This window comes from Delphinus delphis, chromosome 5, assembly GCF_949987515.2.
Source record: "Delphinus delphis chromosome 5, mDelDel1.2, whole genome shotgun sequence".
NCBI classification, from domain to species: domain Eukaryota; kingdom Metazoa; phylum Chordata; class Mammalia; order Artiodactyla; family Delphinidae; genus Delphinus; species Delphinus delphis.
This window is the reverse complement of record NC_082687.1, coordinates 4,946,489-4,966,670: the sequence shown is the minus strand read 5'-3', so window position 1 is coordinate 4,966,670 and position 20,182 is coordinate 4,946,489. Positions and strand designations below refer to the sequence as shown.

Here is a 20,182-nt window from a genome sequence, read left to right as displayed (position 1 = left end):
GCAAAGTCAAGGACTTTTAGTTCCTCCTCAAGGGCTACAGATAATATTCTGAGCCATATCCTGTGAGCTGTGTTGTAGATACTGGAACCCCGCCAGGTAAAAGAATTTAACTACATGATGACCAGGCTGTAGCCATGACATAAGCTGCCACAATGCCAAGAACTGGCCTCAAAGAAACGGTAACAAACCGACCCTGGAACTAAAGACTAAACTGTACTTAAAACCATCAAGATGACAAGATGACACTGGTCAGACTGCTGCAGGACCAATTTCAAGATGACTGTCAGAGCTGACTTTGCTGTTTCTGCATGTAGCCCCATCCCTCCATCTATAAAATCTCTCACCCACTGCTTGTCAGTGGGGGTGAGTTGGCCTTTGGACAGGAGTCCTCCCCACTGCATTGCTTGCCTCCAAAATAAAGCACACTTTCCTTTTCACCAGCCTTGCCTTTTTAATTGCTTTTGAGCAGTGAGCAGCCAGACCCCCACGTTCAATTACAGTTAGCTGATATTTTTCCCTTTTTAAGGAATGGGCCTTAGCATATAAAGATGTGTGATAAATCTATCTTCATTCCTTCTTCCACCAAACTAGACGTTTTTGTGGTCTCTTTTTAAGTCAGCAGTGTCTTAATACTCCTTAAAAATGCACACTGTCATGTTTTGACCAGGAACATCTTTACTTCACATTTACACATGCCCTCCCTTAACAGTCAGACTTCAGCTTCCATGCATTCACCAATGACACAAAGCCAATTCATCAAACCGTTCCTCTCTTCTTAGACTACAGAGCTTCTTAACTGACTATGTTTTCTTTTCCCTCACTGAGGCCTCTACCAGCATCTCATAATTACCTCAAATTCATCTCATTTAAAAGCTAATTCCCCCAACTCTTGAGGGTGTAGCTACTTCCTGCAGTTGTCTCCGAGTTACTTCAAGATTTTTTTGTTTTTTATTTTTCACCTAATGCTTTAACAACAGGGAAACCAGTTCCCTATATTGTCTCCTGTTTGAAATATCTAGTTTGGTTTTGCTTTTTGACTGGACTCTGTCTGACATAACAGATCAATCGATTATTTGAACTCTTTCCAGTTTATGGGCTAAAAATCACACAGTAATCCAGTGTTGTAAATTATTTTTAAATTGGTAATTAGCTGACAATTTGATTAGGTTCTGCATCAGTTCTCCATTTTTTTTTTTCTTTTTGAAAGCCAATAATTTAGAGGGCTGGGGAAAACACTCAACTTACCAAAGTACCTGTTATTCATTCTCTAGGACTACTCATTTTCTCAATTTCTGGGAGGCTTTCAAAATATATTTTATCAAGACTGATTAAATGGCTATTAATTATAGTTGTTACTAGTGGTACCTTATTTATTATACATGTTCAAAAGCATTGGGAACTATTATTAATTTCAATACACCTTTGCCACTACCATATTTTGGATAAAATGCTTTTATCATATCATGTACTCTCAATATAATTTTCACCTTAATGAACAAAATTAAGCTATAAATTTATGGAAAATGTTTGCCGTTGACCTAACTAGGAAGTCATCAACTGCCCATGAATCTAATCTGACCTATTTTCTGTCAGAAATATGACTGTTTTTCAGTTTTTGTTGGTGAAAAACTTGTTTTCAAATTTTTTTCTATTATTAACATCAGGAAATGTTTGTTTTCTCTAATATGTGGAATATTTACTATGTTTTGTTGAAAATATCTCCAAAGAACTATAATGAAAGAATGAAATTGCTCTATCTTTAAAAAAAGATTAATTTATCATTTCCCCTATATTTATTTACTCACTGTCTCATAAACCTAATTTCTACAGAAGACACACACAGTGTATACTTAATGTAGAAACTTTCCAGTATTAATTACCCCATGTCCTCCTATTCACATCCCTTATATCATTTGTCCTCCGCCTTTGCTATCTCTTATAAATCTTTGGTCAAGGTCATGATGAGCTATTGTTAAACATGATGCATACCCATAAGAAAGTGTAGGACTAAATAAATATTTGTTACTTATTGTGTGTGACTATGTGTAAATTAAAATAAAATGTCAAATAATATCATATTTCGATGAATATGTACTACTGAGGAATTGAACAGATAACATTTATAGTCTTCCAGAAAACAAAACAATAGATGTTGCATGTAGGCAATATATGACCAAATGTTCTTAATATATAGTATTTTATGCTATTGCAATTTCAGACAAAAATAGGGGTCCACTTTGGAAATATTCCATAGAATCATTATATAGTAGAGAATGGCAGTCCAGTTGAAGAAGTCTTCTGTCGATGACTGAACTATTTAACTGCTGCTACCAGGACTCTTGAGAGCATTGGGTGATCCTTTTATACAGAGAGACACAAATTGGTAGAATCATTTGTGTTTATTTGGTTGGTTTGGGGTCAATGAGGAGGCAGTTAGCGCTAGCATCCATGCTATGACCAATTGAAATGTGAAATATCAAAGGATTCTCATTGGACGATGTCTCCTGAAGGTCAGCTGTTCTTAAAAGAAATAATGACAACACATAGTGACTACCCCAGGGACATGGTTTTTTACAGGTTACATTTATTCAAATAAATTATTTGTACATGATCATTGTATCAAGATTAAAAAATCCAATAAAGTGATATTGCCCCCCACACATGCAATACATACAAAAGATCTCTTCCCAAATCCAAGCTATTAATTGTTACATATACTAACCCACTTCAGCGTTGAGCCTGTATGAAAGTATTTATCATAAAACAAAAGAACAACAATACTATAAATGTTACTGTTGTGATGTTTAGTGTATAATGGTATTTGAATATTTACTGTTGCTTAGAATTAGGTGTACTTTGGAAAGAATATTTCTTTATGTTAAATTTAATAGGATAAAGACATAGCTGGGGGTTGATGCCCATTCATGACTATTATCTCTTTTGTTTGCTTGATGGAAAATAATGAATAGGCTATATAGAAAATATATAAAGTAGAAACCATAGAAGAAATCCTGTTTTTTACTATCATTTTTGTATTTTTCTATGATAAATAAGACAAAGAGTAACTGAGATATTCTGAGACAAGACGTATATGAACTCTTGACTGAATAAGATATTCAGTGACCAGAAAAAGACATATGCTTATGCTCATAACTTGGAAACTTAACACCAAACTATAAACTTCAGGAAGAAAGTAACTCAACCTCAATCTTCTACTGTATATAAATGTAGCCTTAGACCTGATGCTTATAGAAGAGTACTATATTCCTGTAAGAGTATATGTCTGGGTTTGCTCCATACCAAGGCACTATGCTTAATGGCTGCTTGATCTACATTTCCCATCTAGAAGTATGACAGTGTTTCTCTATCATTGTGGTTTATCAAGTTTGCCTGTTAGTATCTCCATTTGATTCATATTTTTGAAGTTATGTTGTTTAGACAGGCTTGGAGAGTCATTTCTATCAATATTATGCAGCATTCCTAATGATTGTTGGGGAAATTAAAAATCCTACCAACCAAAAGACCTCTCTCTCTCTCAGTGTGGCAGAGAAAAGACACATGATTTATTATTGAATATGTGTATTCATATACATGAATATGTGTATGCAGGCAGTCCTCAGAAAACTGTAACTTCTTGACAGAATTTCACACAAATTTGTAGAGTAACATAAAAGAAAGAATAACTAAAGCTTCTCTATCTTCTCAAGAGACAAATAGATGCAACTTGTGAGTCCTGTGTACCTCATGAGAAATGTCTGAGTTAACTAGTATGATGCGCTTACAATTATTGGGTCAGAATTGTCTTAATCTTTCATGTAAAGTCAAATGTCAAGCCTGTTATTGGGCTTATTATGTTTCAAGGAGATGGTATAGTAATTGTACTTACCTCACAGGATCATTTTAAAGATTAAATGAGCTGTCTGTAAAATACTTAGAACAGTGCCAGCACACAATAATTGCTGTGTATATATTGGATTAAAATCATTATATGCCTATGGCTTCACAGATATGAATAGCATACCTTCTGTAAGATCAATGCAAACAATACAATTTTCATTGAAAACCACATATTGGGTACTGTGATAAAATTATTGGACAAGATTATTTAGTGTTCAGAAGTACAAAGAGTCCTGCTCTTAATGGAGTTACATGAGTCTTAGGTTTTTTTTGTTGTTTTTTTTGTTTTTTGCTTTGGAAGTCCAGTTACCTTGGAGTTTATTTAAACTAAGAGAAAAAGTCATAATGTTTTCATGCAATACATACTGCGTTCTTTAAATAACAATTCTGACAAATAACAGAAAGAATTAAGGAATGCTGTATTTGTGATCCATACAAAACACGAACATTTTGGGTTATACATAATTTAAAGAAATGTCCCAAACACTTTTCAAAATACTGTGGTAGCCAATACGTAGAGGCATGCCTTAGGTGGTCATAGGAATGCAGTTTAGAGAATAAAGAAAAAAATCACACTGTAACTACTCAATTTCTTCAAAATCACTGAGCAAGAAAAGCAACAATGAACTTCCATACTGATTTTACATGACTTCTATGCAGTACCTTGACTTAAATCCAAGAGCAGAAGTTAAGACTCTCCTCCTCTATTTTTGGTAAACAGCTGCATGGTAAACTTAGATGACTTTTCCCCCGGATTTTACCTGGGAGTGGCCTTTAAAATTTTTTTTATTTAAAAGAGGGCAGGTTTGGCACTTTTATACTGATGTCACCAATGTTAATATTTCTTGGGATCTCAGGAAGATTCATATTCTTTACAGCTGATACAGCATGGGCTGGAGCTCCCGCTAAGCCAGCCTCAGATTTCTCCAGTTTATTTTGTGCATCAATTTGTGTAACAATCTCATTCACGTTGGTCTCCAATACCATTCCCCCCATCACCATTTCTGCAAGAATATTGTGAACCTTGTCTACATGGAAAATTAAATCCAGTTCACAGACGTTTTCAAAACACTTGTCTAATGTTTCCACAAATACTTGAATTAGATCTAAAATGTCAAGTTCACTTTCTGAAGAATCCACACAGAAGACAAAATATAATGTTGCATAATGTCTATAAATCAGTTTGTTGTCAGATCCTCCAATTAATAATCCTCCTTCTATCACCATTTCTGCAAGAATATTGTGAACCTTGTCTACATGGAAAATTAAATTCAGTTCACAGACGTTTTCAAAACACTTGTCTAATGTTTCCACAAATACTTGAATTAGATCTAAAATGTCAAGTTCACTTTCTGAAGAATCCACACAGAAGACAAAATATAATGTTGCATAATGTCAATAAATCAGTTTGTTGTCAGATCCTCCAATTAATAATCCTTCTTCTAGGAGATTACAAACATTTTCATCTCTCTTAGATACCAAATGGAATGTCTCCCTGATGATTTGCTGTTGTGTATCTTCACTGTAGGGCTGGTAGAACTTGGAGAGCCGCGGCTTCCCGTGGTTGTTAAAGATGAGGATCGCCTTGATCATGGCTGAGCCGGGCCGACCCGGTGGGAGCTGGGGGCCAGGATGGGGGAGGGGGCGGGCACACGAGCCTAGCCTCGGGATCTCGCTGGCGATCCTTCCCCACCCGCCCCCTCCCGCACACGCGCGCGCCGACTCTTAGTTTTGACTCTACTTGATTAAGGGATAGACACTTTTTCGTAACCTGATTACTTTTTTAAATTACTTTCATCAAATTTTTTAAAAATTCAAGAATATCCTTTATATATCTTTACTCCTTGAAATATTATAAATCCAGATAATATAAATCAAAATTTAAAACTTCTATAAAACACAGACTACCACAATGAGACCTGTAAGAACTGTGTAGTATAATTTTTAAGGCAACATGCACTCATACTTTAACAGCAATTGCAAAAATGTGAAAAGATGAAAGTCCTTCATATTGTGTACAAAATATTTGTAGAAAGGTTGCCAGAAAACAAACAATAATTAATTAGGAAAAACTTATTTCATAAACTGTTTGACATCATTAGCTACTTCTCACGTATTTTATAGGAGGTATGCCTTTTCATATGAAGCATACTGTATTTTCTTGGTTTTAACTATAAAGATAATGACTTAAAAGACTGTTAATTCACTAAACATTAAAATCACACACTGAGCAATTGTGATAATTTTATTACAAGTTGTATTTATTTCAGGTAAGATAAATATACATTTTTCACTAAGGTTCCCAAGCATTCTAGATAGCCATCATCATTGTATTGTGCTCTGTTTTATTTTGTTGTGTTTTCTGCCAGCATTCTCTGCATCTTTACTTTATAATATGTGATTCTGTTTGTGAGGGTGATGAGAGAGGGTGGGGATAGTAAGAGCTAAGCTGCCTACTTGCTCCAAAGTGTGTCACCTTTGAAGAATATAATTGAAAACAGAGCATGGGATGCCTAATCTCGTCCCTCAAAAGCATTTTAATTAATGTTCTTTCAGGGTAAAGAGAGCAAAGTGGCCTGGTTACTAGAACACCTTTATTAAATTATAATACCACATTTGCCAAGCTAGAAAATCAAACCCCTTTTTAATACTGCTTGTATAGATGTAGGCAGTTGTCAATGACCATGTGGCATATAATTGAAAAAAGTTACATCATAAGGAACAAAGTGTTTGGAGAATTAATATTTAACTCACAATACTTTCCTTTTATTTCCAGTAAGAGTAATTCCCAAAATTAATCAGTAAGCATGTCAATTGAATTAATTGTGTTTTTAATCATTTTCACTTAACTAGTCAACAACGTTTAAGGAGATGTTAAATTAAGCCAAATCACATTGTGTGTGTGCAGAGAGTGGGGGAAAGGTTATGGAACCAATGTCTCTTGTAAAATATAGTCCCTCATTCATTTAAAAAATTCCCTGTAAGACAACGTGACGCAACTACACACCTATTGTAATGGTGAGTCCAAAACACTGACAACACCAAGTGCTGGTGAGGGTTTGGAGCAACAGGAACTCTCATCCATTGCCGATGAGAATGCAAACTGGTACAGCCATTTTGGAAGACAGTTTGGTGATTTTGTACACAACTAAACATAATCTTACATACAATCCAGTAATTATGCTCCTTAGGATAAGGATTTGAAAATGTAAGTCCACACAGATACCTAAACATGGATGTTTACAGCAGCTTTACTCAAAATTGCCAAAACTTGGAAGCAATAAAGATGTCCTTCAGTAGGTTAAGTGGATAAATAAACTGTGGTCCATGCAGACAGTGGAATGTTATTCAGTGATAAAAAGAAATGAGCTAACAAGCCATGACACAAAGGAATCTTAAATGCATTGACTTCTCAGAAGCCAATCTGAGAAGTCTACATATTGTATATAATTCCAAATCTATGACAGTCTGGAAAAGGCAAAACTATGGAGACAGTAAAAAGGTCAGTGTTTCTCAGGGGTTAAGGAGGATGGAGAGATGAATAGGCAGAGAGCACAGAGGATCTTTAGGGCAGTGAAACTACTCTGTAGATACAGGTACACACATGTCATTATACATTTATTAAGACCCATGGAGTGTATAACACCAAGAACCCTATGTACTAATGAACTCTAATATAGGGGTTTTTGTGACAATGACGTCACTGTAAGTTCATCAATTTTTGTGGGGAAGTTGATAGTGGGGGAGTCTGTGCATATTGGGGGGGCAAAGGGTACATGGAAAATCTGTATTTTCTGCTCAATTTTTCTATGAAAATAAAACTGCTCTGAAAAGTAAAGTCTATTGTTTAAAAAAAAATTCCCTCTCCATGAGGAAATCATGGCTCTTCAAATGTAGAAAGTTGTGAAGTGGTATGTGTAGGTGTGCTTGTATTAGTAAATTTCCAGAATTAGACTAGTATCTGAAACATAACAGTTTTACATTAATCTTATGTGTAACTGTAAACATGTTTTAATAAGAACTTTTAAGTAAAGTTTATGTAATATAAAACAATTTACACCATTAGATTTTCCATATTTTAGTAGATACTCGTTAAAGTTTATTTTAATTTTGTTCAGACTACTTTTAACCAAGATAATTTTAATTCCTTCAAACACACAGTTTAACAATGAATTTAAAAATGAATTTAAATGTAATAGTTTTCCATGTTGAATTTATTCATAGATGCATATTAAATCAACATACTAAAGTTTTCATACATTCCTTATGTTATAAATGCAAAGTATTTTTCTAAAACACATTTTAGAAAATATTTACATTTTAAAAACTGTTTACATATGAAAAAGGTGTAAAAGTTTTCTTTTAGCAATTGTTTAATAGTTTGATGAAAAAACAATTCTAGTATGCATTCTAATACATGAAAAGAATTGATGCTAAAATAAAAACATTTAATTTGTATCCTTTTAATTTCTAATATTTCAGCTTATATTAGGATCATATTAATCAAATTTGAAATATAAATGCTAAAAAGAGGCAAGTAATATTCTTATATACTTAGATTTGATTATTTTTATGTTGAAAGGAATTGGTACTTCTTAATGATGGATGGAAGGGAAGGATAAAAGTGTAATTTCAAAGAGATAAGAACAAATTACAGGCTTTGAAAAAGTAGTGTTAAGCATAATTGATAGAATCTATAATTTTGAGCACTTATCATGTACTCAAAACTGATGGTGGTACTATCAGATATATAAAATGTAATTATCCTCAGTTCAGTAGAGTCTTGGAGAAGCCTTGCCAATACACAGGTTCGACCATTTGAAAGTCAGAGTCAGAATGAGAAACACAAATCTCACAGGATATCACTTACATGTGGAATCTAAAAAAGGGTACACATGAACCTATTTACAAAACAGAAACAGGGTCACAGATGTAGAAAACAAACTTATGGTTACCAAGGGGGAAAGCGGGGGAGGGGGGAGGGATAAATTGGGAGATTGGGATTGACATACACACACTGCTATATATAAAATAGGTAACCAACAATAACTGCTGTACAGCATGAGGAACTCTACTCAATACTCTGTAATGACCTATATGGGAACAGAATCTAAAAAAGAGCGGGTATGTATATATGTATGACTGATTCACTTTGCTGTACAGCAGAAACTAACACAACATTATAAATCAAGTATACTCCGATAAAAATTAATTAGAAAAAACAAGTGAGAACTTGTGCACATAATAAGAATACAGAAATATCATGCATGTTTTGGCCATGTGGCATTATCAAGCATGTTTTTTGTTTCACAAAATAGTTTAGTTGGAATAAAATTATGAATCTATTACTTAAATGAGAAAAAAAGTTAAAAAAAAAAAAAAGAAAGTCAGAGATTCTGCTTTCTTCCAGGCCCCACAAGACCTGGTGGATTTTAACTTTCCTAGAATCACTCTGAGTCCAGAGTCAGCACAGCCCTGGAATCTGCATTCATAGGCAGGAGGATGGTATAGGTACCATCAGGTGGCGACCTCATTCATCTTGTCCTCAGTGTCTAGAACAGGCACAGCAGAGGTGATCTCTTACTGGTCTCCAAGAGCACCAAGTGAGTCCAGAAGTTCTCTTTCCTTTCGCTGCCTAACGCCAGCAGGTGTCAGATTTCTTTTCCTAACACCATGGGTTGATTAAGTATTGAGAAAGGAATCCTACCAAAGCAAACAAATCAACAAACTAAAATTTCTTAACTTCCTTCTTGAAATTATTCTTGGATGAGGCCATGATTTCTTAATATACATTGATGTTTATTTCTAAATATCTATTCTTTTTCATTAATTCTATTTCTTATATTGATCCTTATTAAAAGGGTAGTAAACATTTAATATTTCCAAATCGTCATTTTGTTTTTACTCATTTTAACCTATTGTAATAGGACTTTTCCATTTATTCACTAAAATTTCCCTTTATTGTCATCAGTTACCTCCAACTTAAGGAATCTAATGAGCAGGTTTCATTTCTTATCTTATTTTTACTCTGAAACATTTAACCTTTCATCACACCCTCTTTCTTGAAAAGTTCTTTTCCTGTTAGCTTCCTCTTCAGTACTTATAGTTTTCTTGCTATTTCTCAGATACTTCTTTTCTTTTTCTCTCTCTCCCATTGCAAGTTCTTTTTTCTCTACCTGCAATTTAAGCAATGATATTGCCCGGAGTTTATTATTATATTTGTTTTTCACTTTCCAAATAATCCTTGGACAAATTTACTGAATCCATGTATAAGTTGATTTTAAACTCAGTTCTGAAGATGAGAAAAGTAGAGAATAAAGGCTAAAAGAGATGTTGCCTGGCTGTAAAAATCACTGTGCTCCTTTCTAGCTCTGTAGTTTTGATAAAGTTATTTAATCTCTGTGTCTTAGTTCTTCATCTGTAAAATAATGGTAATTATAAGGTCTTTCTTGTTGGATTGTCATGAGAGTTAAGTGATTTAATACATAAAAAGTTCCTGGCACATAGAAAGTCTGCATTACAGGTAATCTATATATTAATAATAGATGTATCTATTTATTACTAAAAAAAATCTGTAACAGCGATTATTTAAAATCTTTAAATTCTACAAAGTGTTACATAATTTTAGGACTGTTTATTGCACATTTCCATAGAATGTGAATACCTTAACTGCAATGCTTTTATTTTTGTTTTCTTTGGATTGCCAGCAACTACCTCAATACCTGGACTTGCCAGGGAATTTACAATTTGGGAAAAAGTATCTATAGAGAGAGCATGATGATGATTGTATTACTTGATTTGATCAAAATTAGAGTGTAACAACCTAAAATTGTATCTCCTCACACCAAATTTCAAATATTAGTTAAAAGGTGTTCAGCACTTAAATTCTATTTCCCATGTTCTCACCTGCTCATCATGGATAGACACAGGTCACTTCCCCCAGACTCCATCCTCCTTCCCATCAGTCAAATGAAAGGACAGGCAGGTCCCAGGTCAAAGACAGAAATCCCAGGGAGGGCTGTTGGAATGGTTTTCTCCCTCTTCCCGCTGCACACACACACGCACAAGTAATTGAAGTCTCCTTTTATGCATCTTTCACAGACACCAAAATTGTTACCTATCCCTCTGGACTTGATTACTTTTCCCTTTTGTCAGTGATTTCTGTTCTATTATGAAAACATATTATTATTCTTTACTGAGAACAGAATAGTGCAAAATTCACTTAATTTGTGGTACAAAGTTTACATCTTGTAAAAAATGAAGTTCTTGACAGGATTACTAAACACTAAAATTGCTGAAAAACAGAAGCCATTTCACTGTCTTTGAAAAACAAGATAGTCTCTCATCTCTCTGGAAGAGATTGTTTTCCATCTTGTCAGGAAAAGGAATGAGACCCAACCCCATGCTTCTCAGACATATATTTTAAAATCTTTAGAAATATTGTAGACTCTGTCACAGCTTAATTGTCGAAATGAACTACAACTATAAGGCTAGGTTTTTTCCTAAAAAATATATTGTGAAAATTCTCAGCTAATATAATGCCTACTTTTTCATTAATAAATTACATTACACATTGTATTTTCTGTATACATTTTATATCACATTTGCTATCAATAGTAAGCACATTTCATTTCAATGTGTTATAAAGACATCAGCATGGAGACTGTTGTAAGAAAAATCCTTTGTAAAATAATGATGTCAAGATATTAGAGCAATTGCAGTTATTTTTGAAGATATTAAGCCAAGCAACAATTTCCATTAACTGTGAAGTTCCCAGTGTTCTGCTGGTTATTTTATGGGAGATACTGAAAATCTGTAATGTGTTGTTACTTCAGTAAGCTCATACTTTAGCTGTGGAAATGAAATTGACAGGTTAAGACTTCAAGATACAAAATGGAAACATATTTCATATTATACACCAAGACTCTAAACGGAGAAATAGATGAATATCAGAAAAATAAGTAAATAAATAAACTTTTGTAAGAAAACAAATATGAGCTTAGCATCATTAAAAATAGAATCAAGAGGGCTTCCCTGGTGGCGCAGTGGTTGAGGGTCCGCCTGCCGATGCAGGGGACACGGGTTCGTGCCCCGGTCCGGGAAGATCCCACATGCCGCGGAGCGGCTGGGCCCGTGAGCCATGGCCGCTGAGCCTGCGCGTCCGGAGCCTGTGGTCCGCAACGGGAGAGGCCCCAACAGTGAGAGGCCCGCGTACCGCAAAACAAAATAAAAAAAATAGAATCAAGAAAAAATGTAAATACACACAAACTTCTTCAAAACAAATCCAAATGTAAAAAATATATATATTTCCAATTTAAAACTTACTATACTCTTTTGGAGCCAGATATATATATCAGTTTAAGCACAAAATCCAGCACAATCTAACCCTTTGTTTGGGTGAGCCATTTCATCTCCCTGAACCTCATGTTCAAAAGCTGTGAAATTATCACTGTAGACATGTATAGTGAGGAGTTAAACTAAGGTAGTGTATTTAAACATTGGAGCCAATTGAAGCTATCATGTTTTTCTATGTACATTCATAGAATCAATGACTTTGTCATCGAGAAAACACACAGTATTTGTGTTGTTATTGGATTTGATACTAATGAAAATTTTCTATCCTCTCATGTAAATAGCCCATTCTTTTTTCCTTGTACAAGTAGTAAAGTATGCAAGTAGAAACATAAATATTATGTACAAAGTATGCTACTAGATATCAGCTTAAAACATTAATAAAATAAATGATTCCTTTCTAATAATATTGTTTTGAAAATAACTTAGTTCTTTTGTTACAGGAGATAACTGCGAGGCCACTGAATACAGCAAGATGAAAAGCATGCTTTTAGATTTACAAAATCAAAAATATGTTACACAAGACAATGAAAACCCTAACGGTGATGACGTATTTCGGAAGAAGTTGCTGGTGGATCAAATGTTTAAATATTTTGATGCCGACAGTAATGGACTTGTAGATATCAATGAACTAACTCAGGTAGGATTAATGACTAAATTAACAAGCTAATTTAAGTATAGCATATGCAATATATTTACATTTGTGTGAATTTATGCTATATAAATAAAAATATTTTTATTCATATAATTTGACTATAGACATAAAATATTTTTAAGAGAAAAGTTTGACTACTCTATCAGCAGTATTAATTTTAAGTAACATTTATATGATGTTGTACAATTTAAAAGAGATAACCTACTTTTGACTGGTTTCTATACCTTAAATACCTAAAGGAATTGCCAGTTCTCTCTTATAGAATTTATAAAATATCTCCAGATATATTCTGGAGCTTTTGTAATGTTTAATTTTCTGTCAGTCAATGGAAGCTTGTTTATCTGGTATTCAAGAGCATTACTGAACAGCAATTGAGTACATCTATAACATATTGTAAATAAGTGATTTAAGAAGGTATTCAATTATTGACCTACTCCAGTACCTTTTTAATTATCAAAGATCAGGTATATTAAATCTGATTTTAATATTATGTCAACATTATTAAATTTCATTTCTTTGAAAATTGCCACCAAAATGATACATATAGACAAATTGTTATTAAAGAGAAGAGAATATTTTAATAGACAAAAGGTCTTTATGTGAGCCATTTTGGAAAATTAGAAATATTTTAATGTGTGTGTTACTGAGACAGACTGCTGAAGGAAACTGAAATACCCAGATTTAAGAACCTAAATTACTTGTGTATAGTGATGGAAATGTAAAATGATGGACATAAAATTTCTCCACAAATATATATAGGTTTTTAGGGAGCAAAGGAGAGAATAAGCCACTCCAGGGCGACTAGGAAATTGGTGATAGCCCTGAGGAGTGTTGCTGAGTCCATGATAATTCCTATAGTGGATCTTAAGGTGGATTTTGCTGCTGTGCTTAACAGGAAATATAGTTTTCAAAAAAAAAATTCAATTGTCTATTTCCACAACATCATGCCATTCACATTTCATATTTAATTTTATGGCTTACTTAAAAAAATCCAACAATGTGGAATATCGGTCTTATTATGCAAGTATTTCAAGTTTTAGGATAGTGTAACTTAGTTTAGAGACTTCATGTCAAAGTGACCTTGTGAGCAAATTGACTTGTCATTCTAGGTAATTAAAAAACACACCGTTTTCATTATCTTCTTTAATTCAGCTTACATTTAATGAGTAGTTACTAAGTCCCAGGCCCTGGGATTCAAGGAATGAAACTCTGGAATTTTAAGGTAAAGTTAGACAACTTTTAATTAAGATATTCATGTTGTCATACATGTCATAATTTATTTTTCAAGAATGAAACTCTTTAGAATTTTACATTTCTAGTAATGACGTAATTCACTTAAAATGAATTTATAATTAAGGCATGTCACTTGGATCTATGCATGTCTGACATATTCAAATATATTGTGTTTTTGGTTTTGTTTCTTTTTAATTTTATAATAGTTTTTAGTTTTCATTAACATGTCTACACTACTTTAACCAGTGGTTGGGTGTGACACATGATCTGACCAAATCTAGGACCCACTTCTGAGTCCAAAGAGAAAATTGCTCATCACTGGAAAATGACATTGACATCACTCACCTATAATTGTTTCAAGTTTCTGCTACATCCAAGTTTATATTAGTTTCCTAGGGTGGCCATAACAAAGTACCGCAAACTGGGTGGCTCAGACAACCTCTCTGTCAGTTCTGGAGGCTCAGCGTCTGAGGTGGAGGTGTTGGCAGGGCTATGCTCTATCTGAAGCCTCTTGCGGGGGAGAGTCTTTTCTTGCCTCTTTCAGCTTCCGGTAGTGCCAGGCATTCCTTGGCTTGTAGGTGCATCACTCTAGTCCCTTCCTCTGCAGTCAAATAGCTTCTCTCTGTGTATTTGTTTTCGCATCATTTTGTCCCTTCTTCAAAGATACCAGTCATATTGGACTGAAGGTCCACCCTACTCTAGCAGGACCACATCTTACAGTATCTAATTACATCTTCAATGACCCTATTTCCAAAAAAGTTTACATTCTGAAGTCCTCAGGGTTAAGACTTGAACATATCTTTGGGGAGGACAGAGCACAACCCATAATAAAGTCATCTGCTACAACGTTTAGTTTTGTTTTTCCTGTTACCTTTGATTTGGATTTGCTTTTACATCTGAAAAGTGCCCTTCCAATTCATCTGAAAGTTATCATGTGAGAGCAGAAAGGATCTTCAGAATCCTGTTTATATGTTGACCATCCACAAGGTACAGGCAAGGAAGGATCTGGGGAGGTAATACTTACTAACCCCTGAAGACATGCCCCAGTCCTTCCTTCAGCTTTATAGAGTGGAAATGTTAGCGTCTCATCTGTCAGCAATCAGCTGTGAAAAAACCAGAAGGTTGTAACTGACGCCGTGGAAAAGATATAATACATTTCTAGCTCTTACGAGCATAAATATTGTTTTTGACTTGTGTCTTTTTAGGTTACAGGTGCTTTTAAAGAACTTGTATTCCAAGTATTATAATATTAAAGTCAATAATGTATATGACTTTAAAAATCAGCTTGGAAACATATAATATCCTCATTTAATATCAAGTTTCAAAATAATTTAAATTAAAAGAGTAAAAGGGAAAAGGATCTTAATGGTGTCTGCTAATAATTTACAAGCTATTATTAGCAGAAATGTAATCTGTAATTCCAAGATACTGCCAATGGCAAGTAAAAATTAATGAACGTAATTTGGCTTTGAGGTTTTATAAATTCAGCATAAAAGCTGGCTGCCCGTGTTCTGTTCATACTCCACATAATGAATATATATTCTAAAGCTTGTCTTGCAGATTTTCAAGTAAATTAGAAACTAGAGGTAGTTGAGAGAAGAAAGAGATAATAGAAAGCAATAGTTAAAGGGGGTAAGATCTATAGTATCACAGTTTAAGAACTTTGATTATAGAACCTGGACTCATATCTACTACTTAATTCCTGTGCAACCTTTAGCAAATGACCCAAACTCTCTGTGTCCCAACTTCCCTTTCTACATATCAACAATGATAATAACACCTAGTATGTAAGCTGGATGTGATATTGATATTATTTTGAAAATGTAGACTTCTTAGAAACATAACTAGCACATAGAAAACATGATGTAATTGTTAGCTCTAATTAAATTTTCCAATCTAAGTTTCCTGTGCATACCGTGGAGGATAATGGAAATATAAAGAGGGCACACATGCTTGAGTTAGTGGATGAGCAACTGATCAATATTTCCATCCAGTTCATCCTTTGCATTTTTTTAAAATGTATTTATTTATTTATTTATGGCTGTGTTGGGTCTTCGTTTCTGTGCATGGGCTTTCTCTAGTTGTGGCAAGCGGGGGCCACTCTTCATCATGGTGCGCACGCCTCTCACTATCGCGGCCTCTGTTGTTGCGGAGCACAGGCTCAGTAATTGTGGCTCACGGGCCCAGTTGCTCCGCAGCATGTGGGATCTTCCCAGACCAGGGCTTGAGCCCATGTCCCCTGCATTGGCAGGCAGATTCTCAACCACTACGCCACCAGGGAAGCCCTGCATTTTTTAATGTTTACAATCAGCTGATAGGTGAGAACAAATCGGCCATTATAACCCAGAAATCTATGTACACGTTATTAAATATGCAAGCATTTTAATACCAATTTTCACAATGAAAAAATGTTTCTTACAAAAGAAGAAAAATAGTTTGGTTATTCCAAGAAATTAGGAAAAATAAATGGTAGCATGTTTTATTTATTTATTCATTATTTATTTTGCTCACATCATTTGAAGTACTCATCTGCTTATCTCACGTAGCTAGTATGAATGTTGTTAAATCCTGAGTTCTAGGCTAGAGACAAGTACATGGCATCATTCTGCAACCACTGTGGTGTTGGGCATTTTTCTCCAGAGTATATAGTGCCCCTGTCTTTACAGATATGATGTTAAATTGAACTAAACTTTAAATAAGTATCATATATATTTTGTTTTTAAGATGCTGATATATATTATACTAAAATATCCTTACCTGTCAAACTGTAAAATACCTAGTTTTGTGCAGTTTTTTCTTGCCCATAAAGCCAAGTTATAAGAAATAATTGAAAGCAATATCTTGATTAAGACAGACATAGATGTGTTATGAAAGAAACAATATGCTTTAATTGACTATATTTTACAATTTAAATATTTTAAAAATATATAAGTCCTCAGTTAGTATAGTACAGTAACTGAGTAATGATAATAGTAGTAGTAATTGTAATAATACTATTACGTTTCTATAATCCAGATGTCTGTCATTCCCTTTGCATTTCTTTTTGAGCTACACACACACACACAATCCATTTGCAAAAAGCAATATGTACTTGGTTGAATGACTGAAGATGTATAGGGTGGTAGAGGATGGGATTATATCCCATATTACACAAATCACACATTGAAATCCAGTTTAGATGAAGCACTTTGTACACTTTTCCTTTCTTTGTGCTCTGTCCAGATCATGCCTTGCATTTTCTGTACCACAGATGCAGGACCCAAGTCTATCTCTCAGTTTCAACTCCTTAATTTTCCCTGGGGCTCCAAATTCCTTATCACTCAAAACAATATAGTTCTGTTTTATTTATATTCTCCCCCTAAATGTGTATAACCAAATACTTCACTTTCAATAGTTGCCAACATCTATGTGCCTTTTTTAAAAACTAATGGCAAGTTATAGAATATAATAACACCAACATCAAAAACCGATCTGTGCAAGAGGGAGGAGATATGGGGATATATGTATACATATAGCTGATTCACTTTATTATACAGCAGAAACTAACACACCATTGTAAAGCAATTGTACTCCAATAAAGATGTTAAAAAAGAAATAAAGCCATATCTGGCACAGTCTTTCCTTTGGCAAATAAGTCTTCAATCCCTGAGACTAGTAGAAATTCTTATCTTCTGTCTTCTGCCTTATTTTTTATACCCTCAGAACCAAGCAAAATCCCACCTCTCTCTCTTTCCTCAAGTGTGTATGATGTCCATTTTCCCCCTTGGTGAGGATTTTTGCCTTCCTGAGGGACATGGGGTTGGATGACAGGGGAGAGTGTGGGAGCATTTTTACAGGAACAGAACAGTTCATCACTCTCTCCTCTCCCATATACGTGTCTTAATTACTGTATGACAAAGGTAATATTTCAATCACATTTAAAGTATTTGTTGAGCATTTTTGTTTTAAGATGTCTCTTCTCTCTTTATTGACAACGGGTAAATGGACATTTAATTTACTTTGGTCTAGGCAGCCCTGTATCTTTTCTTAAATCTGTGCTATACTGCCTGGGTCCTATTCAGAATGAGGTGGTAGTACTGAGTGGTCTCAGCCAGTAACCGGTTTTATGCACTAAAGGCGAAATCAAATTTTCTGGCTCTTTCCAAAGACCAGGCTGACGGTGTGAAACTTTGCTTGTTTGGTGTTCTCTCTTAGTTCCATTCCCCAAATCTAAACAAGTGTCTGAGGTTCATCTCTATTACCTGTATCTCTCTCCTGCTTCTCTTAAATTGCCTTCTCCAACAGCAAGAATTCAGGGCTCTCTTTGGGTCTATGGTGAAATCTGAGCTTTACTAATGCTTGCTTCAGTGAAAATTGTCCTTGTAGCAATATGCTGCAAATTTGCTTAATATTCAAATGTATGTCTCATAGGATAATAGCTCACTGAAAAAGCCTTAACAAATGTAAAGTATAGTCTTTATTTGAAACATAATAACAAACAGGGTTTCTCCCCTAATATTGTGTATGTGACTAGTATGGTCAGGCGCTCAGCTACACAGTAACACATTTATGGTTTTAAGAACATATGTTATTCCAAAATAGACCTGTAATGCTTGAAATGAGGATTTCAGGATGAAGTGACCTAAGGTATGATCACATCCCTTTTGGCAGGCTGGTATGTAGGAAAAGTTCATTGGAAGAGAGAAGGTTAATGATCATTTGCTATGAAAAGAAGCATAGAACTCTTCCTGGTGGTTTATTCATATGCATTTTGAAGTTTCTGGGGATATTGATAAAGAGTTAAGGTAGACAGAAATATTGTGAATTGAGGGGTAAATCATTGGTGAATTATGGGGAGAGAATAGGAAAGAATTATGTAACTGAATGACCTGACATTCAAAGGAGTAGCTTCTATTTATCATCCATCCATCTGCCTATCTATCTATCTATCTATCTATCTGATGAAAGAAAACTCATTTGGGAGGAGGAAGAAATCCAGAAGTGCCAATAGGGAAGCATTTAATTTTTGATCATCTTCCTTCCATTGAGGTAGAATAGACATGAGAAAAAAATTAGTCTCCAATTGTTAAAATTATTGGACAACTGGTTTTCTTAAGGGGTAGCCAGATTTTCTTAAAGTCAGTATGGTGAAGAACATGTTTTCATAAAAATAGAAGCCAAAAGAGAATTTTCTGATCAGAGAGCAGGATTTACAGAGGATACTATGATGGGTTTGAGTTGGAAAGGAAATGAGATTAGGTCAGATTGGGAAGTGTGCAGAGCAATATGGGGAGACCTGGATTTTATAGGGTCACAGAGGTTAACCAGGGTTAGAAGCACAAGGGAATTTGTATAAATTGTCCCTTAGAGAAAGGACAACTACTTCTTGCATCATGGTTCCTCAGAGTAAAATGAGGGGATACATACGCAGACTTCACTCAGCAGAATGGCACCCTTGAGTTTATTAGCAATGTTAAAAGATAAACTGAAACATATTAAAATGTTGAGTTTATCTGAGCAAAAATCCATTCAAATGTGGCAGCGCCATACCAAAAGTTGTTAGAAGCATTCTGCGGAGGGGAGCTAGGGAAAACTTTTACAGAGAGAAGGTGAAAGCAAAGTAAGAAAAGTACTAATTGGCTACAGATTAAAGCCTAGTTGTTTGTGACTGGTTGTCCTTAGGTTTTGATTTCATAACCTTGAGGCATTTACAGGTTTAGGGGTTGGTTGTATTGTATGTGCCAAGGCATTAGAGCCAACCTCAGCCTAAAATTCTCCTTGCTTAATTTAAGAGCAGCCAACGTAGAGTTCTTGAAGTGAAATGGTGCTAATGGCTTGGCAAATGTGTTCCTCAGCCTTCTCCCCATTTCATAAAATAACCACCCATGGAGTTTAAGTATGCAAAGTCATTCCCTTGTGAGTCTGAGTTTAAATTAGCAGCTGTATTGAGTATATTGATTTAGCTTTTTTCTTCATTTAGATTCTGTCATCTTAATAAGCTGATTCACATTAGGAATACATATTAGAATGAAATATTTCCTTAATGTGCACACATGACAACTGTTT

At 34.6% G+C, this 20,182-nt stretch overlaps 2 protein-coding genes across 5 annotated transcripts in view; one reads left to right on the top strand and one right to left on the bottom strand.

The window, feature by feature from the left end:
* The window catches only part of FSTL5 (follistatin like 5), a 620,880-nt gene that overhangs the window by 287,475 nt on the left and 313,223 nt on the right, over positions 1–20,182 (top strand). For all 3 annotated transcript variants that reach the window (XM_060011592.1, XM_060011591.1, XM_060011589.1), the window contains exon 4: positions 12,693–12,889. In XM_060011592.1, coding sequence (XP_059867575.1) covers positions 12,693–12,889 — 197 coding nt within the window. The remainder of the gene's footprint in view (positions 1–12,692; positions 12,890–20,182) is intronic.
* On the bottom strand, positions 4,684–5,512 carry LOC132425270 (AP-3 complex subunit sigma-1-like). 2 transcript variants are annotated; one of them, XM_060011588.1, is made up of 2 exons: positions 5,343–5,512; positions 4,684–5,117 (listed from the first exon to the last, which is right to left on the bottom strand). In XM_060011588.1, exons 1-2 carry the CDS (start codon positions 5,488–5,490, stop codon positions 4,684–4,686), a joined length of 582 nt encoding a protein of 193 aa, XP_059867571.1. In that variant the 5' UTR covers positions 5,491–5,512. The 2 variants fall into 2 exon arrangements, with proteins under 2 accessions (XP_059867571.1, XP_059867570.1); XM_060011587.1 differs by having other exon boundaries at positions 4,684–4,991; positions 5,421–5,502.